This window comes from Chrysemys picta, chromosome 10, assembly GCF_011386835.1.
Source record: "Chrysemys picta bellii isolate R12L10 chromosome 10, ASM1138683v2, whole genome shotgun sequence".
Lineage (NCBI taxonomy): Eukaryota > Metazoa > Chordata > Testudines > Emydidae > Chrysemys > Chrysemys picta.
In genome coordinates this window covers 59,459,579-59,486,946 of record NC_088800.1, presented here as the reverse complement: position 1 = coordinate 59,486,946, position 27,368 = coordinate 59,459,579, and the positions used below count along the sequence as shown (strand labels likewise).

The 27,368-nt window shown below is 41.3% G+C and overlaps 1 protein-coding gene across 21 annotated transcripts in view; it reads right to left on the bottom strand.

Moving 5' to 3' along the window:
* Positions 1 to 27,368, bottom strand: part of RBFOX1 (RNA binding fox-1 homolog 1) — a 2,478,424-nt gene that overhangs the window by 1,740,111 nt on the left and 710,945 nt on the right. For all 21 annotated transcript variants that reach the window (XM_065558775.1, XM_008162566.4, XM_008162565.4 and 18 more), the window contains exon 3: positions 7,841 to 7,873. In XM_065558775.1, coding sequence (XP_065414847.1) covers positions 7,841 to 7,873 — 33 coding nt within the window. The remainder of the gene's footprint in view (positions 1 to 7,840; positions 7,874 to 27,368) is intronic.

Sequence of the window (27,368 nt, the reverse complement as noted above, 5' to 3'; positions counted from 1 at the left end):
ATCCAGGACTGAGCAGAGCAGCAATGGAAATGGAGCAAACAATCCCAAAATCCCCAGACGCTCTCGCCCCCAAAAGGATTTGGCCTAGTCTTAAGAGAACAGCTATAAAGTCCCAGAAAAAGCAGGCAGCATTTGCAGAAGGATGAACAAAAAGGCATAATGTGGAAATTTGTTTCACCCTGAGCCAGAGACAAACCCTTTAAACAGATAAACCAGTTCGATGATACACGTATAATGTTGGCTAACGTCTGCTAGGGATTAGAATGAAATCAAACCACTAGTTTCCATGTTCCCTTGTGAAAGTAGCATAATTTGAACACATCAGAGGTAAGAGACTAGAATACTAACTCATATGTCCAGTGAAAGACTGAGAAAGAGATTCTCTGGATTCTCACTTATTTTGTGCAAGTGTAAATCATTAACCTAGTCACGTGAGATCATAATCCTGAGTTTGTCTTCAGTTGCTAATGATTGTGAACTGTGTCCGTCCTAGCAAACAGAAAGTCCTCTATTCTGAACATGTTGCTAGCAGCACACATTTTTTTGAAGAACTTGCTATACATCTGAATTGAATACATTTGCACAAAGATGGAGATACACCAACATAGCTAAATTTAGGGAACAAGTCAAGAATTCACACAAATCAATTTTGGGTACAAAGCCAAAAAGTTAACAGAGCAAAACAAGCTCCAAATCCAGTGTAAACTAGGACGCGCTCCTCTTAGTCTGTTGTTTTTCTCTCCACAATTAGACTTAACACATGGGGAACAAAACGGAGCCAGTCTATTTAAAGTATTTTAAATATGCATAAGAGGGAGTGTCTTCAATCTCAGACAATGGGTAAATGCATGTGCATCAACTCAACAGAAACAGCTGCTGTTTCAGGTCCCCAAAAGTCACTGAAAAAATATTACCACAAACATCAATCAGGTGATTCACAACATCCAAGATTTGCATGGTAAGTTGATACTGCATATCCCATCAGGCTTATGAACCAAAAGAACTACACAAAAGGAAACAGAAGAGAACTTGGCTATCTATTAAATGTCAGAAAATACTGAGTCAAATTTGTTTATTTCAAGAACACAACAGACATTAGAATTCCAAAGAAGTAGTAACAGAAAGGAATAATAAAAGAAACATTGACAAATGGTTCTTTATGCGGTATCTTCTTTATTGCTCTTGGATGCAGACTCTGAACTCTGTTCTAAAGTCTGTGCTTTTCACCTTCAAGGATCACTTCAAGGATGAAGTGAACCCCTGTAAATGGAGCATGTGAGACCCATTTTCTCTGATATCTGGTCAGGCTTGGTCCCAAAAAATCTCACATTTCACACAACAAAGCAGTTGTTTATATTCTGCTCCAATCATAAAAAATGGTTTTCTGGATTTTTATTTTTAACTAAATTATAGTTCATTTTAAGAGCAAAAAGAAGTTTATATTGGAGCTTAGAAATTTTCTCATGATAAAATTAAAAAAAAAAAAGATGTAGCCCATTTTGCAAGTCCTGTGCTCCCACAGGTGAACCCGTGCCTCCACAGCCTCTTCCTCAAACTATTTTCACCCTGGAAAAACTGAACTTGTGGTATTTTTATAACATACTTTATAAAGACCAACAAGAATTTGAGAGTGAGTCTGGCTATTGGGTTTTAACTGTTTTACCCTAAAGACCTAACACTAATACTTTGGACTTTCATCTGTGCGTCTATTAGTTAAGTCTCACAGTGAGGTAGCTGAAAGTAAGACTGTTGGACAGATAGGCAGAGAGAAGTGAACTAGCTTGTCCAAAGCCATATACAGTATTGAGTCAGTGTCAGATCCAGGAAGAGAACATATGAGTTTAGGTTCCCAGTCAGCTATAGAAGCAGAAGAATATTAGTGACCTTCACCTATGCAGGCAGAGAAACAACTTAGGTATGCCCTAAATATTTACCTTTAACAGGAATTTTGGAAAGGTACACAAATTTCTCCAAAGTCATGGTGGAAAAGGCCAAATGCTCTCTACATAAGAAAAGCCTGCATCAGGGACAGAAAACAAATGGAGTTTTCCTCTATTTTTTCCATCAAGGGAAGAAAGTTTGCCCTCTTGTGGAATGGACATAGGATTGGGGTTTCTAAACCTGTGTGTCTTGGATCACTCATAGGGTATGTCTGCATGGCAAAAAACAAACAAACAAACAAACAAAAAACAGAAACCTTGTATGGAGAGTGTCAAAGTCCAGATCTACAGACTCGGGCTTGTGAGGCTCATGCTATGGCACTAAAAATAGCCATGCAAACATTCAGGCTTGGGTTGGAGCTGAGGCTCTGAAGCCCAGTGAGGAGGGTGGGTTTCAGAGCCCGAGCCCAAGTGTCACATGACTGTTTCTAGCGCCTCAGCATGAGCCCCATGAGCCCAAGTCTGTAGGCCTGGGCTCTTAGATTCACTGCCGCGGGGGGAAAAGAGGTTTGCCATGTAGACTTACCCATAGAGGCTGAATGCCTCCACATGACTCATTTAAAGCAGCATAGTTGGCTCCAGCTGGCTGATGCAACAACAACCAGGGGTAAATGGTTAGTTACAGGTGATGGTGGCAGCAGTGGGGAAAGAGAGAAGGGAGAGGGATTCTGCCATGGATTTATTACTTCCCCTATTCTATTCCCTTACACCAGAAGCATCCTATCTGGCTCCCCTAATTTCAAAGTAGCACAGGGCACTGTTGGCTTCTCAAAAAATAATTTAGTCCAAGTAAACACATGAGTAAGACAAGTCTAACTTTATATAGTTTAAGAATAATACATTTTAAAATTGTACAATATAGTGGCATATTGTAAGGTTATGTAACTATGGGCCCACATTTAATTTTTAAAATAATGTTTGTTCCTCTCAAAAAAGGTTAGCATAGTCCACGTACACTTTTTTTGAATGAACATCTGTGAGTTTGTCCAACAATACTTTCAGTAGCATTGAAACAGGACGGGGATGTAATATTTTACAGGAAGTATTTTTTTCAAATGCATTTGCTACCCAAAATGTACAGATTTGAGAAATTTCATTCCTGACACCGTATTGTAGTAATGAATTGTGAGGAAATCTGATTGCAAGATGCTGTATATTATTGCAATTTAGATAATAAATAGCCGCATTCTAGTCTGTTCTGAAGCCTGTGTTGTAATGACATTAACATGCCCCATTAAGTGCATTATTGTGGAAGAATGCTCAGCCATTTGTGATAAAAATCTTTTTATTAGAATATATATCCACAAGATTTTATTTGTAATTTGAATATTTACGAGGGTGGGACACTAAAAGCCAGTGTGGGCAAATTTAGAATTTATTCATGGAAGGCTTCACTGCCTGAATGGTTGACTCTGTCAGTATTTATTGCACTTCTGTGTTCAAATATGGAAGAAAGGTCTTTGGATTACTTGACAGCTCCTTCTACACATATTCATTTCTCTGCCATTGGGCTGTGGCAACTAGACTTTGAAAAAAAAAAATGTTGCCTCATTCTTAAATATTAAACCAAGATGAAAATATGTTAGCTTTTTTCCTTTAGGTTTTTCTGGGCGTCATAGCCTTATAAAATCCAGTAAAGGAACACAGCTAAATAAACCAGCGGCAAAAAATAGAACTAAACAAATCATAAGTCTGCATGGATGCACAGTTCAAGAACATCAGCCAATAAACATTCATATAAATGAAGTCTTTAGAAAGGAAAATAATATGAAATCACTTTGCACAGGTTTAAGCTCCAGTTTTTAAGAACAGACAATGGACCCAAGGAAACACACTATTACACAGTAACAAAGAATTAAGGAGACTGAATTAATTATTGCATGAACCTAGTGAAAAGGCAAAAAAATCTGATATACTTGTTTTATGCTCCTCCGCATTCTTCAGGGCTTACAAGATTTAAGTCAAAAAAGCAAATCATCATTAACAAGCAAAATAGAATGTGAACTTAATATGGATCCAAAATCAAAATTGAACAAACCTATACTGTCAAATTTAGCAAAGTGTCGATTTGTCATATATAAAAACCAGGTGCTTACAACCAATGTTGTAAGACATTATAGGAAAGAGATGAGGTAATATCTTTTATTAGACCAACTTCTGTTGGTGAGAGAGACAAGCTTTCAACCTTACACAGAGCTCTTCTTCAGGTTTGAGAAACTTACCCAACTCTCCAATGGACATTGGTCCAATAAATTCACCCACCTTGTCTCTCTAATATCCTGGGACTGACCTGTCTACAACAATATTTCATACATTATGCACAGTACACAGTCTATTATATAAACACAAAAGGTGAAATTTGCCATTTACTTCAACGGGGCCAGTATTTCACACACACTTTCTACTGCACACAGTTCAAAAGTTATGGACCCAATCTTGCAACCACTATTAATAGGCATAGTAATTATCTGTGAGTAGTTCCAATGAATTCAATAGGACTACTCACAGTAAGAAATATTTTTGCCCTGATACAAAAAAGCACTTAAGCATGCTTTGTCTTCAATGGGACTTTAGCACACAGAGGCTTAAGTGATTCCTAAATTGTGGCTATACTTTCCCATAATAAGTGTGCCCTGTTTGGTTAGTTTATTCATGAACTGAAGCACACAAAAATTGTTCATAAAGGTTTTTATTTAATGCAACTGCCAAATGTGCTAACCCTTTAAGATACAAGTTTTGAAACTGTTGCCAAAGCGCCAAACAAGCAAACAGACAAGAGCAACTCAGGAGTTTGTAATGATGATAGAAGTTTGATCTACACAATCTAGATCAAGAGTCATTATTATAATGGGGAACATTTTCAAAATTAACAACAACAAAATAGACCATTTGCTCAAGGAACAAAACTGAAAATATTGCCTGCACAATGACAAATTTTTTAAAAAGAAAAAAAATTCAGAGTCATTAATAGAAACAAACCCTCACTCTGGTTTACATGTATCTATCTATCTATCACTGCAGCCCCTTACTAATGACCAAAAATCAGGCAAATCCTCACATTACTCACTTGAAAGATTAGTATTCAGATGAGCAAGACAAGCAAGACAAGCAGGATCTATCCCGAATACAGTACGTTAAAGCTAAATAAGAACGAGTTTGATTGTATTCATTCTTTTTAAAGCATGCAAGTGAACTTGTGTCCTTGTTCTTTAAGTTAACTAGTACAGCTTATCTATTCTCTTTAATAATGCAATTTAATTTACCTAAGGTTCATATTAAAAATTTATCTGACTGCAGCAGTTGGAGTCACCTAGACATTTTGTTGCAGTTAAACATTAGCTTTGGAGAACATCACAAATTCCCTACTGTGAGTCTAAGACCAGTTTCATACAGAAACACTCTGCGAGCTTCCAATTGACATTACATTTGAATGAGTCAGTAACTGTGCACTGAATAAAAATATCAGTTGATATTTTCAGGCTTGAAATTAGACGAAGGTTTCTGACCGTTAGAGGGGTGAAATATTGGAACGGCCTTCCGAGGGAAACGGTGGGGGCGAGGGACTTGTCTGGCTTTAAGATTAAGTTAGATAAGTTTATGGAGGGAATGGTTTAATGGTAAAACATAGTTGTCAAGAAAAACCAAGCAATGGTAGGTAAATAGCATAATGGCTAAAAGGGGTCAGGATGGAGACTCTTGCCTATATGCTCGGGGTCTTACTGATCGCCATATTTGGGGTCGGGAAGGAATTTTCCTCCAGGGCAGATTGGCTGAGCCTCTGGAGGTTTTTCGCCTTCCTCCGCAGCATGGGGCAGGGATCTCTAGCAGGAGGGTCTCTGCCGATTGAAGTCACTAATAACAGGATTGGGGACTTCAGCAGCAGAGTCCAGGGAAGGGGCGGGGATGGTTTTATGGCCTGCAGCGTGCAGGGGGTCAGACCAGATGATCATAATGGTCCCTTCTGACCTTAAAGTCTATGAGTCTATGAGTCTATGAGTCTATTAAAAGCAAAGTGACAGATTCCAGAGCAATACAGAAATATATGTAAATACAGCTATAACATATAAGTGACTTGTCAAGAAGTGTTGTTTTTTATAAGTTATCAATTACAGTGTAATTCCAGTTATCCAAATTCCCTTTATCCAAAAATCCTAGTTATCTGAATCCACGGTGTGTCCCCCATGTCAAATTGCAACTCAAAATACCATTTCCCTTAATCCATATACCTGGTATCTAAAGCTTTCAGATGTCGCCCAGACCATTCATATAAACAGGACTGCACTGTATTTAAACATCCAAATTATACTCCATTCGCTGTAAAACTTTAAATGTAAGAATACTGTTGAAGGATTTTTATTAACCACTTTGTTTAACACCTTTACTGAAGAGCAACAACCACCTCATAACTGTTATATGGCTGCTAACTGGGTTCAGTAATTATTTTATCCAATAAAATCCATGGAACTTTAATGAGTTGAATTTGCTTGCAATGTAGCTCTTCAGATTGCATATCTGATAAATAAAATCAATGTACAATTTCTCTCAGCTTAACTCCTAAATGTATACATAAAAGAGAATATCAAAAGTACTGATTCATTGAAAGTAAGACTTGAAAGCCCAGAATGGGACTTCTGGAGCTTTCGTGTCCTTGGGTGGATAACTGGTATTCTATCTGGAATTTAAAAACAAAAACCCCTCTGAAATCCTTAGTAAGTCAGTGTTCTTATGAATGTAGCTTTAGATTCTAAACAGAACAATATCAATTTTTAAATCTGAAGCTGAAAATGCTATTTCTGTAGCTAGGAGTTTTAGATACAATCGGAAGAACATTTTCATGAATTCATGAAGCACAAAAGTTGAAGTTCAAAAAGTATTTTACCTTAAATTTGCACACTTCTCTCCAACCCAAATTAGACTTCCTAATCCTCTCTATATAACAATATAGATTTAGAAGCAGTGAATAGTGAACTTAGTAATGCATCCCCTTAATAATATATCTAGGTAGTTTAGTGCAGATTTTAATTTGACATGTAGGTTGCTAGGAATTTATGCACTTTCCATTTGACTCCAATCCTGCCACAATGAGTATAGTAGTCCAATGTCATCTACCCATGAATGGAGAAACCAGGAAATCAGTGGGAAAAACATCAAGAAAAATCAGACTAAACTATGACAGTGAAAAGCATCTACTGTATAAATAGAGCCAATGTCTGCAACAAGTATTCTGTGAACAGTAGCAAAATGTAACACCATTGAAATGCCATCATTTAATTAAACTCATCTTTCGTGTCCTGTTGAATTCAAACATCAAGGATCCCAGGTCAAAGGCAGCTTGTCTCACACAAGTGTACTACTCCTGAATGAGCTGAACTGGATTTGGACTTTGGGGAAGAAGGTGATGCCACTCAATCAAATGAAATATAGAGCATACTCAGTTCCCTTGCCATGTAAAATGCAGGGAAAAGTGGTTGGAGCAGGAAAAGGCTAGCAGCACAATACAGAGGCAGTTGAGAGAAAGTAATGAAGGGTGTTGACCACTGTGCTCTAGAGACTATTGTTACAATGCTGTACTAGTATCCAGAGGAAGTCCCATAACTATAAATACTTTCCTGGAAGGAGGTTAAGTTATAATACTGCCAGGACAACTGCAAGGACAGGAACAGAACACAGATTATAGAGACACAAGAGGACCAGCTAGAGAGACATTCTGAAGCAGTATGTATGACCCCAAACTAGGCAACCTGATAATTCCTTCACCCAAAATCCAAAACAATGCAAAGTCCAACACCACAACTTTTATCTACAATCCATCAGCATGTACCCATTGCGATCCATAGTCAGTTTTATTTTAAAAAGACACATTTGCGTACATACCACTAGCATAAAGCAGAATTTCCTACCTCAACTTTGCTGACAGCCAGTGTTGTCAATACCTGCAAATTATAGGAAAAATGCATTAGTATTGATTCAACAAACCAATAATGGGATTAATTGCCTTTTAAAATAACTGGCATCAATTGTTTGTTATGGCTTGAGGGGATGAACAGTAGAGAGAGCTTTCTTTCATTGAACATGGTGATGTAACTGTTTACCTCTCATCCTGATTAGAAGGTGAAAGGGATTTAAATTAAAAATAAATGAATATTCCCCATTTAGAAGCAGCACAAAAATGAAATTAGGGAAGAGATTCTAGACCTTGACCATCTATGATACACATTTCTAGACAGAAATGAAGATAAGTACATTAGGAACTCATTCTACTATTCAAAAGGATCATCTCCCCCTCCCCCCCCTTTTTTAAACATTAGTGGTCATACAAGGTGGCAGATTGTGCATGTAATAGGTTATACATAGGCTCCCGCAATGCTAGATACTCTATACCTTTTGTACAATACACTCCTAGGGTCATCTCTAATGGTGAGACAGAAGGATTGACTTTTCAGGGCCATTCAAATCTCGGCCTCTCTGCTGCGACTGCCAAATCCATGCCAATTGTCATGGTAGATCACTAGGAACTGCACCGATCAACCAACTCACTTCACCATAGGCCATTCAACAGCCATGCCACAGCAATGACATTTTGCCACTACAGATCAGTAACTTGACTACACTCAGAAGTCTAGAAGTAGAAAGATATGTAGCCCATTACTATAGCCTAGAATCAACCAGTCCCCTGGTTATTAAGAGTTTATTGCTGAAGTATACACACTTCCATAAGTTTCAATCCACACATTAGACATAATTCTCATTTACATTAAGGCTACTTTACACTATTCTAGACATGTGAAGAAGACAAAGTTTACTCCCATTTTAAGGCAACTTTACACAGCCAGAATGATGTAAAGTGGCCATACTCTAGAATCATACTCTAGACAAACTGCAAGACATTTTTTTTTGAGACCAGAGCGCCAAATTCTTTCCTCCCTTATATGCCTGGGCAGTGAAATGTAGTCAAATGGGGTAGCACTGGAAGGAGAATTGAACTCATTAAAATAAAACACAGTAGCCTGACATTGCACAGCTAATTAATATTAATAAATTAACAATCTGTGGCTATTTTGCAATAATATGGATGAAAGATTTGACAGATTCTGCAATGAATATAAAGAGTTGTGTGGTATTCTTTGTAAAAGATGTATTTCCTAAGAAATTTTAAAAGAAAAAAGCTCAAGGACTGATTCTTGCTTATTGGTTTCAAGTGTACTGAAGGAAGTAATGCTATGATGAAAACAAACTGTTTCGATGTGTTAATTATGGAAAATAGTCTTCTGAATAATGTAATACCAGTACCTGACTATAATGCTTTCTGCATGAAAATAATAAAAGTGTCTTTCTGTTTGGGTTAATAAATCCCTTTTTCTTTTTCAATGACGCCACTTTTGCTTGCTTTCAGGACTGTAGTGTGTGTGGGGAAAGGGACCACCGAAGTCTGCAAGCATCACTCTGCTTGTAGTACAGTGTAGGTGACCAAAAAAGACGGTCAAGCATGACTTTGAAAGCGGGGGTGAGGATGAAGATTTCTGAGTGTGAAACAACTGTTCTAAGAAATACCCATGCATGGCAGGAATACAGTCTCCCAGGCTGAATTCAGTGCAACAACTCTCACAAATTAACTCTACTGCTCTGGAAGGTATCTATGAAAATGTAAGTAAAAATTAACTTATACATGAAGCAGCAGGATCCATAATAATATACATGGCACTGCATATCATGTGGTAGAAATGGAGTCGTTCCATTTAAATAATTCAACATTCTTCAAATTGATGTTTAATTAACAATCATAAATCATAGCTGCCATTAACATATTACAGATCTAGCAACATACAGGAAACTAACAAGTTGATTATGGCTACATTGAGAGTAACTATGTTTATATGAAAAAAAAAAATCTTTCGCGAAACCTTACCTTTCCTAATGTGATCAATTACCACTTTGCCACCTTTCCCCCTTCCCTTTGCTTTTGTGAGTTTGACTATCAGAATGTGAGCTCTCCAGGGAGCAGGTACTTATTTCATATTTGCAAAGTGCAAGAGACTGAAGACAGAAGAGTGGGACTGTGGATGGCTACTGAAAAACAGCATGGGGCACTCTCACTGTAATGGCTGGGGCTTAGGAAGCTGAGCCGGGGTGACTGTTGGGCGGGGGTCAAAAGCAGGAATCGAGACTAGTTACCAAGCTCAGTCAGGATAAAGGTACCAAGGTCAATCTTTAAAGCTGTCCTGAGCAGAGATGCTTTTGTGAATTGGGGTCTAAGGGAGAGGTGCAGTCCAAGCCCAGAGCCTCACGATTATATTTTATTCGATACTGCAAATAAAATAGTTATCACTTTAGTCTTTGTCCACAATACAATTGGATAATATGAAATATATAAAATAAAAGGTATCACCCTTTTATAGCAGCTCCTTGAAAATCCTTGGCACTATGGGCCTGAATTCTTATTATATTTAAAAAATTCTTCCTTTAACTAAATTGTCAGTGTGAAGAAGTTCTTTTTTTTCTTAAACTGATTTTGTAACAGCTGCTGACTTCTGAGAACTAGCAGCAGCTACTTTGGCACCTGATGAGCTAATTGGTATAGCTAGATGAAAAATGAGGATCTCATTGTAGACATGTCTCTTATAGCTCCTTGATCTCACTGTTGAAGGCTCGTGTGTTCCTTTGCAGATTGTCTCACTTGCAGTACTTTATTGTTATCTCCTATGATTTTCATGAGGTATTAAATTCTTCTGCTCTGTCTTGCTGTGTTCCTGCTCTGTTATGTCTTATTTAAGGATGCAGTGACTTCATCGGGAGGATTCGCAGATTGGGTTAGGGTTTCCTGTCCTAATCAAATGACACTGCTTTTGGGATACAAAGCCACATGCTCCTACATTAGTTTCTTAGGTAAGTTGTAACTAATTCATCTTTTTCGGTAGAAGCAATGTAGGAATTCAGGCTCCAGAATAAAGGGACTTGTTTACATGAGCTACAGCAGACCCTCCTTATAAACTGGACATTTGCCACCCATAATAGTTAAATTCACTGTGTAATTTTCCATTCTAAATATAGGGAATAACACAAATACAGAGGGAAATGTAGATACAGTGGTGCAGGAGCAATCCATGTTTAATGCAGCTGAACTTCATGGGATTTTAACATTGAAGGAAAGATCATCTTTAGGTACATGAATGAGAGCGTACAGGTAGAAATTTCCATTAGCCAGCATAAACTGGGAGTTATATTATTTACTGCAGCCAGCCAAATCATGACTACATGATCCTGTATTTAAAACTAATATCATACTACAAACAAATAAAGGGCAGAATTAAAGCTGCACATGCAACCTGAATCATGGCAGTTCTTTAACATCTGACTGCTTCAACATGAAGCTCGAATTTTCACTTAACATCATTTTTGAAAAAAAGTCTTTAAAATGCTCCTTTAAAAGAATAAAGGTAGAGAAAAAACAAGACCAAAACAAAACATACAGAGATATTTCATGCGCTAGGACTCAAACTCTTTGCTTGCCAGAAATTATTTAACCATTTGGCTGGACACCACTGTAATATACCGATGTATGCCACTTAAAAGAGCTGAAGTTTTCTGTGTAGCTTAGGAAATCTTTATGAGATAATTTGTCTTCTCTAAATCCTTGGAACTGGGAAGGCAAAGCTCTTAAAGGTTCCTTAGACTGGAACTCCCTCCCACACATTTTGGAAAATGTACAGTTCTCCTCCCTGAGCTCTTTGCATCTTACTTGATTGACAGAGAATGAACCAAGGGCTCTGCCAGCTTTGGGTCCACTTTTAAAAGTGTGCATACGTCCTCCCTGAATCATTTGAACCTTTATCTAACACCTTTAATTACTTATCCAAGTTAGCCATGTATGCATACGCAGCACAGCCTTCCTTAGGTGTGTTCTTTAGAAACTTACTAAACATCATTGTGCAAAATGTGCTGCAAACACATTTGGTAAGGGCTCAAATTCAGTTCACGCCAAACCAAAGGCCTTTTCAACTCAATGAGTGGCTTTTTCCATGCCCAGTCATAACTTTCTAACTTCAGAGGTTTCAGATGTAAAACTTAGAGGTTGCAAGAATATTTATAGTGGGGGTAGCATACTGTAAATTTAAGAAAACAATCTACTGTACTTCAGGCATTTGCAGGCTATTTTGGTTTATTAGTGAGAAAGGATTCTGAGAACTGGCAAATTCCACAGGAAAAAAGGAAAAACAATTTATAAAGACCAGAATTGACACTGACAATGTAATAGACAGGTTTGGTTGTTTCTCCTCCCCCCCGCACCCCATCACTAATGCTAGCAAAGCAGCCTGAGAACCTTACCCCTCAACGGAGAGATGACAGGTGTTCTAGCAAATCAGTTTATTGGAATACAAGTTTTGATGTATGTGAGCCACGTCTCACCATTTTGGGGGCTCTACAAAACAACAAACAAAAAATGTGAATGATGCTGTTCTGTATGACTGAACTTTGGTGGCAGCAGCCAGAGTGGAATATTCAAAATCATCTAGACAAACTGGAGAAATAGTCTGAAATGCAATAAGGGCAAATGCAAAGTACTACGCTTAGGAAGGAATAACCAATTGCACAAATACAAAATGGGAAATGACAGCATAGGAAGGAGTAATGCAGAAAAGGCTTCTGGGGTTATAGAGGATCAAAAACTAGAAATGAGTTGACAAAGTAATACTGTTGCAAAAAAAAGTGAACATCATTCCGGGATGCATTAGCAGGGGTGTTGTAAGCAAGACATAAGAAGTAACTCTTTGGTTCTACACAGCACTGATAAGGCCTCAGCTGGAATATTGTGTCCAGTTCTGGGCACCACACTTGGGGAAAGATGCAGAGAAACTGGAGAAAGTCCAGCAGGGAACAACAAAAATTATTAAAGGTCTTGAAAATGAGGAAAGATTGAAAAAAATGGGTTTGTTTAGTGTGGAGAAGAGAAGACTGAGGGGGGACATGAGCACAGACTTTACGTACGTAAAAGTTCATCATAAATAAGAGGGCAAGCTGGTCAGAAGTGCAATACCTGACCAGAATAGGGGGATTCTGTGCTCTTATTCAGACAAGGGCAGATTATGCACTTTTACACTGATTTCTTACCTCATGAGTAGTCCCATTGAAACAAGATCCAAAGAGAGCCAGCCCTGCAGCTACTTCAGCATAGATTTTTGTAAGATATTAATTAAGGTTTGCATGGAGGAGGATACTGAGACAGAATTTTGACAGGGTATGTGAATGGGTGGCTATTTATCTAAAGAAAACGGAACTTTAAAAAATAATTTGGTTCACAGAGGTTTGAATATTTAAAAAAATGCTTTCTGAACCTGCTTTTTTTAATCCTTAATTAACATCTGATAGTTGCTGTGCTACAGGACTTGCTAACATATGAATTTGCTTGTGTGCCAAAACTGATATGCAGGACTCTCAAACTTTTCTTTCTCATTCAGTTGCCTGGAGCAGACCCTTGTCTGGTGCCTCTAGGTACAGAATATACCTCTGATAGTGATTCACAGCCATTTCATCCATGCTGTTGAATAAAATGTACTGAGTTGTTGGAGCTATTTTGGAGACAGAATATGATAAAACTGGTGATATACTGAATATTACTTACATTTTCTCAGTTTCATTATAAAAGAAATTACCTGCATTATCTCTGCTTCACTGTTATTAACTATAATAGCAGGAGGGTACTAATTATAGTAGTGGGACTGAAATAATCTGTTGATTTTCTACTGCAATAAAATAATGCCTGACAATTAAGTCCATTGTTGACAAAATTACCAAAAAAACAACCGACCAGCCAAAACCGGTATGATAATACTCATCTAGAGCATTATGCTTATTTGAACTTAAATAGGGTGCCTGGAATGTACTGAAATAATTCACATTAATTTAGGCTATGATTAAAAAGGAAATAATCTAAATTTGCTTTTTGGATGTGTTTAAATGGTTCCACAACATATACCTGTAAAAGTTGTTCTGAGAAACCTTCTTACTGACGAACTGAATTATGGTTAATCACTGTACTCTGACTTCCTTACTATATTCTAAAGGTGACCCCTTGGCAGTGGAGATGAAGTTAGGTTTCACCCCACTCTCACTAGAACAGGAAAAGCAGCCACCGACCTCATCCTTATCTGGTGCCAACAAGAGCTGAGTTTCAGGAATGTTCACTCACGTAGTTTGGTCACCTAAGCCATGTTTGTACTAGTGTATTGATTAATGACAGAGCAAGATGGGTCATCAATCATTGCACCTACTTAGCAAGAGACTCACTTTTATTTCCCCTCAACTGAGCCATAGCTCAAAACGTTATTGTGCTAAAATGGATTTCAAAAGCTAAAGACTTGGCTCTCCCCCCCCCCCCCCAGCACTAACCAGTATTACAAGTATAGATTATAAATTTATAAATTTCATGGTACTTTTGTTGTTTTTAATTTGTCAAATTAAGCAAATATAAGAATATTTTGGCCAATAAGATTTATTAAGCCTTGACGAAGAATTTTTAAACTCTGAATCCTCATTTTTTTAAAAAGAACAATGGTCACAATTGGCCTAACTAACCTCAGAATTAATGCTAGTTGTGAAAACTTTTAAAGACATCTTTTTATAGCAAAAATCCCCCCGCTCAAAGCAAAAGAAATAGGCCATGTTTATACTTTGCAGAAAGAGAATTTTCAGCGTAATACCGACAAATAAGCATGTCTGAAAATTCCAGACCGTCACAGCCTTTAAAATAAATTCCAGTTTAAAAAAAGCCAAAATTGCCTATGTAAATTAAGCCAGCCAGCAAAAGGAACAAGCAAAGATTCATTAACATATCTGACCAACTTTGCATTTGCATGAGATGGTCCAGGAAATTATCTAGCATGAGGATATCATCAAGAACATCTCTCTGTAGCTGAACTACCCCACTTTGAAGATGTGTAGGAAGTCAAAAGTCACAGACCTTAAACCACTGATCATTGCTCGATTGTAGTAAACTAACTATAAAACTGGCATCTAAGTTTCCATTAAAGGCAGACATTTCATATATATTTAAAAAATCATGAATTTTGACTAAATGGAAAACAGGTGAAATAAAGAGTTGTAAATTTCAGACACTAGAGCTGGAGGTGTAATTTCCAGCTTGGGCAAATGTATACATGCTAACTTTCATCACGTTAGCATGCTAAAAATAGTATAGCCACAGTTTTGTGGACAGCAGGATGGCCTAGCTGCCGAGTATGTACCTAGAGTCTTGGACAGGATAGTACTCATTTTGGCTAATCCATCCTACTGCCAGCCTGCCACAGCTACACAACTATTTTTATCACACTAGCTTGATCAAAGCTAATGCATGTACATCTACGCAAAATGGAAATCACATCTCCAGCTCCAGTGTAGACATAAGTTAGAGAGAAGACTGTTGATAGAGGTTGCCATGGAGGTACTGTCTTTCAGATGAGACAAAATCAATGTTCTGATTATCTGAGGCCATTGCATATCCCAGTCACACTTTCATAGGATCAGGAATGTTATCTGATTTTAAATCTGTTACCTTGCATTCGTTTTATTGCCAAATTTAGATTATGGAAACTGAATATGGAAATTGAATTCTTTGCTCCACATTGTGTACTGAGGAAATCATTAAATTGGCTTTAAAAACAATTTTCAAATGAGTTTTCTTCTGGCTGTTGAGCTTTTGGGGTTCAAATTTTCAAGTTTTCTCCACAAACATGAGGATTTATAAAATTGCTGTGATGAAGCAGAGTATCTGCCAGCCAGCACAGCAGGGTTTAAAGAGAATCTTTGGGCCGAGCTTGCCCTGCCATATTATGCCTGCAGCCAATGTCAGGCCTGGAGGGGGGAGAAAAGTGGGGAGCCTGGCTCAGTTCGGGGCTGACTGGTGAAGGGGCTGGAGCTAGCCACATCACTAACTGAAAGGAAGAATCACTAACCTGCCTGCCAAGGCAGCCACCTGGGAGGAAGCATTGTCTCCCCAGCCATGGGAAACTCTGGAGGAGACGTAGGAGCCTCTGGCACTGGAGGCAACTGAGTGGGCGAAGTTCAGGGACATTGTGGGGGCTCAGCTTCAGCAACTTGTGACTGGCCTGGCTAAAGGAGCCTGGGACCATGACTAAGAGCCACTCAAAACTGACGACAGGACCCTATTGGAAGCTGGACTAGAGGGGATATGCTCCAAACTGAACAGACACTGGAAGCAGCCCATGGCAGCGGGTTTAAACTCCCTGCTAGGAGGGTTGCTGTTACTCAGGGATTAACAAACGCAGGGCCCTGGGCTATGACTGAGGCCATGCAACGGGTCGGAAGCCATGCGCTCTAACTACTAGGCTGTCCGGCCCACCTGTTAAAATTGCTTTTTTAATGAAAACTGAGATCCTGATCATCTGACTCTAGGAGCTAGGGATTTAAGTAAAACACTAAATATCACCAGACTTTCAGTAATATCACAAGAGTTGGCAATTCTGAGTGTCTCTCTTGGGGACATTACAAATCTTGTGGCCATAAAAATATGACAAACTTCCTGCAGAAAAAGTTTGAAGAGTCCTGGCAAAATCATCCCGTAAAATAAACAAAGACTTGGGAAATACAGGAACTTACTTCAAATCTGCCTTTACTCCCTCCTGACTCCACTGATGTAGACACTACTAAATGGTCTTTAAAGAGATTACAACAAACATCAAAACACTTAAAAAATAAGACCTGAGGGTATGTCTACATTACAAAATTAGGTCGAATTTATAGAAGTTGATTTTTAAGCGATTTTATACAGTTGATTGTGTGTGTCACCACTAAGCACATTAAGTCGGCGGAATGCGTCCACAGTACCATGGCTAGCATTGACTTTCGGAGCATGGCACTGTGGGTAGCTATCCCACAGTTCCCACAGTCTCCGCCGCCCATTGGAATTCTGGGTTAAGCTCCCAATGCCTGATGGGGCAAAAACATTGTCACGGGTGGTTTTGGGTATATGTTGTCAGTCGCCCCTCTCTCCGTGAAAGCAACGGCAAACAATCGTTTTGCGCCTTTTTTCTGTGCGGGCGCCATACTGCTTTCAGTAGACGGTGCAATAGGACTGCTAACCATCATCATCCAACCACCGCTTCCGCTGCAACTCTGCTCTCCTGGTGCCATGAATCCACCTCGCAGGTCCTCTCGTCATGCTTCATAAATATCTATTCTCGTGGCATCCCATCATCATCCACCGCTTCCGCTGCAACTCTGCTCTCCTGCAGACTCCATACCACAGCAAGCATGGAGCCCGCTCAGCTCACCGCTGCTGTTGTGAACATTGTAAACACCTTGCGCATTATCCTGCAGTATGTGCCGAGTCTGCAGAAGCAGGCAAGGAGGCGACGACAGCATGATCACGATAGTGATGAGGATGTGGACATAGACTTCTCTCAAAGCACAGACCCTGGCAATTTGGACATCATGGTGGTAATGGGGCAGGTTCATGCCATGGAACGCCGATTCTGGGCACGGGAAACAAGCACATACTGGTGGGACCGCATAGTGTTGCAGGTCTGCGATGATTCCCAGTGGCTGCAAAACTTTCGCATGCATAAGGGCACTTTCATGGAACTTTGTGACTTGCTTTCCCATGCCCTGAAGCACAAGAATACCAAGATGAGAGCAGCCCTCACAGTTGAATTACCATTGGGGATGTTGAAATGCCTATACTTATCCTTGAGGACCCAGCCTATCCCTTAGTGCCACGGCTCATGAAGCCATACACAGGCACCCTGGACAGTAGTAAGGAGCAGTTCAACTATAGGCTGAGCAAGTGCAGAATGGTGGTAGAATGTGCATTTGGACGTTTAAAAGCTCACTGGCAGTTTACTGACTAGGTTAGACCACAGCGAAACCAATATTCCCATTGTTATTGCTGCTTGCTATGTGCTCAAGTATATCTGTGAGAGTAAGGGGGAAATGTTTATGGTGGGATGGGAGGTTTAGGCAAGTTGCCTGGCGGACGGTTACAGTGTGACAGTTCTGTTTGTTTCTCCTTGATGAAAACCCGCCCCCTTGGTTGACTCTACTTCCTTGTAAGCCAACCGACCTCCCCCTTCGATCACCGCTTTTAGAGGCAATAAAGTCATTATTGTTTCAAAATCATGCATTCTTTATTAATTCATCACACAAATAGGGGGGAAAACTCGCAAGGTAGCCCAGGAGGGGCGGGTGAGGCGGGAAGCACCGGGTGGAGTGGTGGATGAGGGGAGGGAAGTGCCATAGTACAGTTCAAAACTTATTGAATGCCAGCCTTCTGTTGCTTGGGCAATCCTCTGGGGTGGAGTGGCTGGGTGCCTGTAGCCCCCCCGCATTCTTGGGCACCTGGGGGAGGAGGCTATGGAACTTGGGGAGGAGGGCAGGCGGTTATACAGGGGCTGCAGCGGCGGTCTGTGCTCCTGCTGCCTTTCAAGCAGCTCCATCAGACACCTGAGCATGTCGGTTTGCTCCCACATTAGGCTCATTAGCCTCTGGAACGGAGATGATGGGGGAACGTAGAAACATTTGCAGCTGTGGAAGGAAAAAAAGGGAGAGTAGTATTTAAAAAGATACATTTTAGAGAACAAAGGGAAGACTATTTCACACTGAATCAAGCGATTCACATTACATAGCACATGTGCTTCACCCACATATCCCCCCCGGCCCTCACCACGTGGCTAGTATCAGGGAAGATCCCTCTCAGCCAAACGCGAACAGCTCAGCATGAATGGGCCTCCACTCACCGCGTGGCAAAGGCTTTTAGAGTACCTACAGGAGAGCTTCATAGAGATGTCCCTGGAGGATTCCCGCTCCATCCCCAGACACGTTAACAGACTTTTCCAGTAGCTATACTGACCGCGAATGCATTCCAAGTCTTCAGGGCAAATTAAACATTAAACACACTTGCTTTTAAACCCTGTATTATATTTACAAAGGTACACTTACCCGAGGTGCCTTCTCCAGCTTCATGGTCCAGGAGCCCGCTTTGGGAAGGTTGGGAGGACATTGGCTCCAGGGTGATGAACAGTTCCTGGCTGCCGGGGAGAAGCGATTCTCCACTTGCCTGCTGTGCACTTGTCTGCTGCATGGATTCTTCTCCCCATATAGCGATCAGATCCAGTACCTCCTGTTCGGTCCATGCTGGAGCTCTTTTGCGATTCTGGGACTCCATGGTTACCTGTGCTGATCAGCTCGCCATGCTGGCCAAACAGGAAATGAAATTCAAAATTTCCCAGGGCTTTTCCTGTCTACCTGGCCAGTGCATCTGAGTTGAGAGTGCTGTCCAGAGCAGTCACAATGGATTACTCTGGGATAGCTCCCAGAGGCCAATAGCATCAACTTGTGTCCACACTATCCTGAATTTAAGTACAAAAATAGATTTTAAGAGCCCTTTAAGTCGACAAAAATGGCTTCGTCGTGTGGATGGGTGCAGGGTTAAATCGATCTAACGCTACTAAATTTGATCTAAACTCATAGTGTAGACCAGGGCTGAGAAACCAGTTCTTTGGCTTCCTTCTTTGGGCAGGAGGGGAGAAAGGAAAAATTGAGTTCCTAATCCTGCCCTAGGTTTGGCCACCTCACTCTTTCTACTTCCTGCATACTCTCTAAATCACTGTGGAATCATTGGGAATCAAGATGCTGCAATATGAATGTAAAATTACTTCAGTAATGATAATGATAGTCAGTCATATCACAGGCAGGCATGCTCTAGGATTGTAGAGCTCTCCCAGCATAGCCTTGGTAGAGACCATAAAACTCATTTGAACCCAGGCCATCAGTCTGTTATTAAAGTAGGACCTAGAATCCTCAATCAAAACTGTGATTCCACAGCTAGACACTGTACACAGATGTAGACATGGTCCCTTGCCCCAAGTACATTTTGTATAGATCTAAACTTGGAATCAGTAATGCCATCAACTGTTTGCCTGAGCACTCCTGCCAAGACACCCAGTTTGGTTGAGACAGTTTTAGGTTTTGAAAACACATCCTAGATAACTGGCACCCTAGAACTCTTGGCAGTGCATCTCTCAGACCGAGAGGCTTCCTCTCTCAACTGCAGAAAGCCAGCTCCATCCCAATTCTGGGCCAAGTACCACTCCAGAGAGGCAGTTGGCAATAGGCTAGTGAACAGTTGAAAGAGGCTTGTGATGAGGTAAGCGAAGAAAAAATGTCAGGCTTGTCAATGTGAAACTAAGGGAGAACTGTGGGGACCCATGTATGTGGGGGTGGGGAAACAGGAGAGTCAGCAATGCTCCTTCAAATAAGTCTTGGGGACCACTGAAGAATTTTATATGCATTCTGGTGGAATTTATACTGCTTTGCTCTGCTTTCTCCCTCAGCCTCCTGGGAAGATAATAATCTAAAATTCACCAGACTACACACACAGGTTTCCGGTGGCATCCAGGCCCCAGTGTTATTCAGAAAATCAACCCAGGCAATACCTATCACATGCTGGCAACTCTGTAAGCGTACGGACCACTCTGGTGAGAAAGGGCTATAGTATAGGGAAATAGCTATGAAACAACGCCGTTACATTCCTACCTCGTAGCAGTACAGAAGCTTTGGGTAGCACTATCCATTTTGAACTGGAGCAATAAACTCACATTGTTTGGAATGTTCACATTATGCCAGAATAATATAAAAATAGATGATGAATCCAACTAGTAGATAGATTTAGATCCAGCATCCTGCAATAGCTGCCATAATTGCACAGCTAGCTCATTATATACAGTCAGTCCCTTGAGCTTACAATGTCCCAGTTAAGCAATAGTAATAGAAAGCAGCTGTATGAGGACATTAGGTCAGCAGAATCATTAGCCCCTAAAATTGCATCACTATCACTCCTTTTTGACAGCAAGGCTTTCACACATCATCAGGCTCCTAAATGGGAGGTCAAATATGATGCTGAACTTGGCCCAGTAACTCCATTAACAATGAACTGTGGCTCAGAGCTCCAAGGAAGTCCACATCTCTGGAAACTTTCAGTAGTTTAATGAATTTCAATAGCATCCTCTTGCCTTCACCTCTCTGGGTACTGTGGAAATCAGGTTGCTAGTAAAGCTGATTAGCAAAAAACTAGTGCATAAGGGAATGCCTTTTAATTGTTTTGAAAATTATCTTTCAATTCTTTCCTTGAGGTTTGTGCCACCAATCTGGAGGGATACTGTATCAAACAGTGCAGTCCCCACTTAGAAAGCATATTTCTTTAGAAGGTGTTTTGGCAGTGATAATTCAGAGCCTCATGAGCCAAGAAAGGTAGGTAGGTCCTGAGAATAATGGCAGTCAAGTCAGCAGTTGACATGCATATTTATTTTTGATAAAGGCTGACAAATTCCTCATAGTCCAAAAGTAGGGTTTTTTGTTTGTTTGTTTGTTTTTTAAGTGAATGACCCATCTTTACTAAAACCATTAGTTAGGAGTGAACCATTTAAAGTAAATGGGCTGTTTGCAACAGGCTCATCTGTTTTATGGACTTTGCAAATGTAAGGGGATTGTTGCCCCCTTACTAACACTCAGTGGGGGTGTTTTGGTTGCTAGCTCCCAGCACTAAAAGGGGAAGGGTCGATGGCAAATCAGGAGCCTGAGACTGACAGTCCCCAGGAACAATGGAGGGAGGCCAATGCTCCAGATCAGCCTGATTGACAAGGCGGGCAGGCTAATCAGAGAGTCAGGAGGCCAGGGGGGTCCTGTCCTCTGTGTGAACTGGAATGGCCTGAGTTAGACAGAGTGGGGCCGAGCTAAGGAGAGAGCAGGGGCCCAACTAAGTTGCTGGGAGCAGAGCTGCAGCCCCAAAGCAAGAGCGAGCAGACCTGCCCTGGGAGCAGAGCTGCAGCAACCAGAGCCAGAGGGGCCAGACAAGCAGCCAGGAAGCAGGTCAGAGCTGGGAGCAGAGTCACAGAAGCAGCCTGCAGAGCCAACCTGTCCTGGGAGCAGAGCTGCAGCCACCAGAGCCAGAGAGGCCAGACAAGCAGCCCAGGGAGCTGAAGGCAGAGCAGCAGCATCAGCCATGCTGAGGCCGAGTGGAGCTGGAGCTGGGGCTGGAGTAGTCCGGAGCCGGGTGCGGTGAGCAGCTGGGGAGAGTGAGGGGGACCCTGGGCAGTGGGCCCAGCACAGGGAGACACCTCAGCCAAGAGGCTCTGCAGGCCAGACTGGGGGGGGATCATAACCCCGACCGGGCAGGGGTGATGCTGGAAAAAAGGGTCCTGCCACCTAGAGCCTGAGAGCGTGTGGCCACCGCCAAAGCAAGTGTCCGACCCACAGCGTCTCTGCAGCACAGCCGGGGCCTGAGAAGGAGGCCTGGGACCTACAAGGAACAGACTGTGAACTGCCCTGATGTTCCTGAGACACTGTTTGTAATGTTCCCTGCCACAGAGCAGGGTGACGTGTTTTCCTTTAACCTTTCCCATTTTTCCTTATTCTTTTTTTAAAATTAATTGTTAATTAAACAACTTGTATTTGCTTTAAATTGTATGAAATGATCAGTGGGTCAGGGAGGTGCCCAGTGCAAAGAGAGTATCCCGGAGTGGGGACACCCTAGCCCTGTCCTGGGTGACCACAGCAGGGTTGGGGGTCGAGCCCCCCAGGAATCCTGGGCCTAGCCTTGTCGGGGTTTACGAGGACTCTGCCAGACAGGAGAGTGGAAGGGGAGTCCTCAAGGGCAGGGAGGCCTCTGGGTAAAGGAAGTGGGAGCGAGGACTCAGATCCTTTCGCTAGCCCACTTCACCGGGGTAGTGCAGAAGCCAGGAAAGTTCCCCACAATAGCGGGACCATTCCCCCGCTTACACAAAGGAGCAACAACTACAACAACATGTATTGGGTCAGATCTTCAGCTGGTGTAAATTAGCATAGCTGCACTGAAACCAATGGAGCTGCACTGATACCCCAGCTCAAGATCTGGCCTTTAATGTATACACTAGAATTTCCAGGGAGACTTCTTACCTTGTGTGTGAGTTAAGCATTTGCACTTGGAATTTGTAAGGTATAGGAATGAAGACAAAGATCTTTGTCACTGCCTAGATGTGTCTGATTAAATATGAAGCCTGAAAACGTATTCAAGGTTTTCCTAAAGGATACACGCTCCATTCCACCTTCTACTGGGGTGAGTAGGGTGACCAGATAGCAAGTGTGAAAAATTAGGACACTTTTTTTCATGGGCGGTGGGGGTTTTGAGTGGTATATAGTTGCATATATAAGACAAAGCCCCTAATATTGGGATGGTCCTGATAATATTGGGACGTCTGGTCACCGTAGAGGTGAGCAAAAACATCTTTTTTACAGTACTTGCCAAACATTTTTACAGTACTTAGTCAAGGCAAGGATCTCTCCTTTATTCTCCTGATGAATTTCAGTCAGCATAGCAACAACCCTTCTGTCAATGTCACAGACTAAATAAGTTTGACTATATGCTGATGTTCTTTAAATTGTTTCCACTAGCAATAGTTCTGGCTGGTTTGTTTTGGGGGAAAATTAATGATGATACACCAAGGTCATTGTACGTCTGCTGTACAGAACAGATGTTAACATATTATTGCCATGTGCAAGTGTTGTGCTAGACTAAAGTTACTTGCAGTTGTCATTGTGCAAACTGATGCAAAAAAGGCCAGTCTAACAAATTGTCTGAATCTTGTAATGCTTGAAGGAACAATAAAAAATTAAAAAAACACCAAACCTAAAATATTCCACAAGCCATTCCCTGTTATGTAAGACAACTTGCCTTTAAAAAGTAAAAATGAAATAAGATATATCCTCCTACTTCTCAACAGTCATCACTCTTTACTGTACACTAAAATGTGCTGCTATCAATAATGATGAAATTAGAGGTGGCAGTAACAAAGATATTTAAAACAGAACTTGCACTTTATTGGATACTAATAGAAAATAACATTAAGATGATGTTAAAGGTCTTAGTCCTAAAAGAGCTAGGAAATTCAGAGTTGTAAGGCCTTTAGGGCTTGTCTACACCGTTTTTTTTAATCCAGTTTGAAAATGCTTGTGTACACATGACACAACCCATCACTGTACACTAACTCTGCATTTATCAGGAACTTTGGAGTCCTCTTGGAAAGTGGACTAGGTTTGCTTCAAATTGAATTACTTTAGTCTGTTGTTCATGTACATGCAATTGCTGCACACCAGTTCTTGCACATTTCCAACAACTATTCCACAGTGTTTTCCAGATCAATCATTACTGACCTCTCTGTTTACTTGTGTGCCAACTGGAGAGAAGCATTGGTTCAAGAAGTTCTTGTGGCCAGCCACAGGAATAAGGTGTGGGTGGATATTGCAAAGCAGATCCGCAACAAGGATGTCGACCAGCTTCTTCAAAACTGGCATTTATTTTAAAGGATGTGACAGTCTGGAATTTTCAGATATGCATTTTTGTCCATTTGTCAGTATTATACTGAGGGGAAGTAAAAGGAAGACTTAGGATGAGATGTTTGCAGAACTCATTGCAAAGTCACAGAGACAAACCAGGTTGGCTGAGCGATGGGGGCTGAGTGATGGAGGACCCAGATGGAGAAGGAAATGTAGCTCTCCCAAGAGATTGTGGCAGTGGCCAAGGAAAGCATCTCAGTGGTCAGGGAAAGCATGGATGTGGCCAAGAACAGCATCACTGTGGCGAAGGGCAGTATGGAAAAAGACAGAGAGCTGCAGAGGCAAGTCATGGACACTATACTGAGCTAGAATGCCATCCTGCAAAACATGCTTTTGCTAAGACAATAGACCCTGCATTCCTCAAATTTGGGACTCAGCCATGGACAGTGCTTGCTATTTGGACCAGCGAGCAACTCCTAAATGCCGCATGCCTGCAGCAGTATTCCCAGTGGCTCCCATTCACATCTCAGATACAATCTGGGCACTGACAACACTTGCACCTAGGAGCCCTGCAATGCTTCTAAGAATTTTGAGCTAAGGCATTCAACCACAGAACCCATTTGGACAAGAAGAGCCAGAGGAAAGGAACTGACACACCTTCACCTTTATGCATCTGCCCCCCAAACAGTTGTATTTGAAATGTTCTTACTGTTGCACTTTGAGTTTTGCCTGTACTGTTGCAGTAATTAAAGGGTTGGGGAAAGTTGATTATTTAAGAAGATTGGTTTGTTCAATGTATTTCCAAATACAGAGATATTATTTTTCCATTGGTTTTATTATGACCTTATTATTGTTTTTTATTATTTTCATAATAAAACTATTTACAATACATCCATTATGAGTCATCAGTGCATGTAACACAAAAAATCCTTTACATACAGCTGAAATAATTCATAGGGTTTTACAAAAGCACATAGGGAATGCTCAACTTCACCCACCCACACACAGTGCTTGCAATGTTTGCAGCCCAACATCCGCTCCCTCCTCCGACATGGACTAACATGTTCAGGCATGTGATTCAAAATGCAAACACTAGGCACCCAGTATTCCCACGGGTGTTTGTGTTCTCTCTGGGACACCTTGCTGGCTACTTGAACCTCCGAGTAAGTATCCACATGCCAGCTTCCCATCTGCCAGTAATCATTCCCCGCTGCCCTCACAAATGCAGTGTAAATCACAATAATGATTGGGACTTTTTTTTTTTTTTTTTTTTGCTGCTTCCAACCTATTCCATGAACAGTGCCATCTGGCTTTCAAACAGCCAAATGCACACTCCACTACCATTCTGCAACTACTCAGATGATAGTTGAAATGTTCCTTCCGTCTGTCCAAGTGGATTGTGCATGGTTTCATTAGCCAAGGCATAAGGGGTAACCCGGGTCTCTCACACCATTAATGTCCACAGTGCTCCTGGGGGGCAAGCAGTCCTTTCTCCGTTAATTAAAATAGTACTGAGTTCTGAAAGTTCTTAGTATCGTGGCCCCTCCCAGACCACCCTGCCAGGCGGGTCTACCATTCACTTGGCGCACCATGGAGAAACAGCCCTTTCTGTTTATAAATTCTGCACCCTCATGAGGAGGAGGGGGCAAATGACAGGCACAAGGGTTCCATCAATTGTCCCAGTGTAGCTGGCTACCCCTTGTGTGCAAAGCCATCAATAATCTCCTGACCAGTCCCCATTTTCAAGACCCAGTTAGATAGTACCTTCTCAATGGCATAGCAGACCCGCATGAAAATGGCCCCAACTGGTGATTTCCCCATGCCAAATTTGTTGGCTACAGACCAGTGACATTCTGGAGTGGCCAGCTTCCAGATGGCAATGGCGACTTGTTTCTCCACGGGTATGGAGCATCACACGTTGGTATGATGTCTCTGAAACTCTGGGGTCAGTTCTGCACAGATCTCAAAAAGATAACCTTCCCCATCCTGAAGTTCTCTTGCCACTGCTAGATTTTGCAAGTTTGCAGAACGATCCTCTACCAACATTCCTCGCCGGTTTCCTGGCCCAGAAAGGGCACTGAATGTTGTGTAGGTGCATCCTGGAGTGATCCTCTTATTCCAAAAGCTTAACATCTCCCACCTCATCCTGCTGCCAATGCTGCAGAGAATCCCGCTACTGCTGCCATATAATATTCTCCTGGTCCTACATCATCTGCTCATGTGACAGGCAAAGTCCAATGCAGAATTTGTCAAGCTCTGAGTGCTAATAGAGCCCAAGCAGCCTGTGCATATTTGCATTTTTTGCTATAGGGGCGCAGAACGTTGTTGGATCCATGCTAGCTGACAGCAATTTGAAAACGGCACTAGCCAGTTCACCAAGGAAGTATGGGATGGAGACAGTGGAAACATGGGATGTTTTTTAAAAAATTGAACACACCTGGCTTCCCACAATTCACAGTGAAAACAATTGCAGGATGTACACGGCTCAGCAGCAAAGCATAGGACCACGGGATACCCCCGGAGAATGTTTTGCCCTAAATTCACAGCAAACAGCCAGCATGTGTTCACATCATGCAAATTGAAAATGGAACAGACATTCCATGTGCGCGCTATTGATGCAACTCATGTACTACAAATTAACTGACACATCAAAAAGCTTTGAATTTACCCTGCCGTAGACACACCCTTAGTGCGATTGAGAATCAGGCCTCTTTTTATCTCACTCTAGCTATATAAAGTAGATGCAATGTTAAAACCCCTTTATGCTGCTAGAGGGCTGTAAAAGAACCTTAGCATAAGTTAGAATTCAGGCCAAATATTCTTACCTTTTTCTGAGCTCTTGCTGTCCTATCTTGAATATTGTTGCACATATAAAATAGAACAGCAAGATCACTTTGTGCCTTCAGACACTTACCTAAAAGCATTTCAAAATCCTTAGCTCTGAATTTCTCGTCATTAGTGGGTTTATACCTGACTCTCAGTTGTATGTATAATACCCTTGGGCTTTATTTTCTGAGAACTGTGACAGTCAATGGGCTTGAAATTTGAGATCCTAAAGGCTCCCTCAGAGCAGTTAAATTCTCAATGCCAATGTGTGAGCTTAGAGTATCC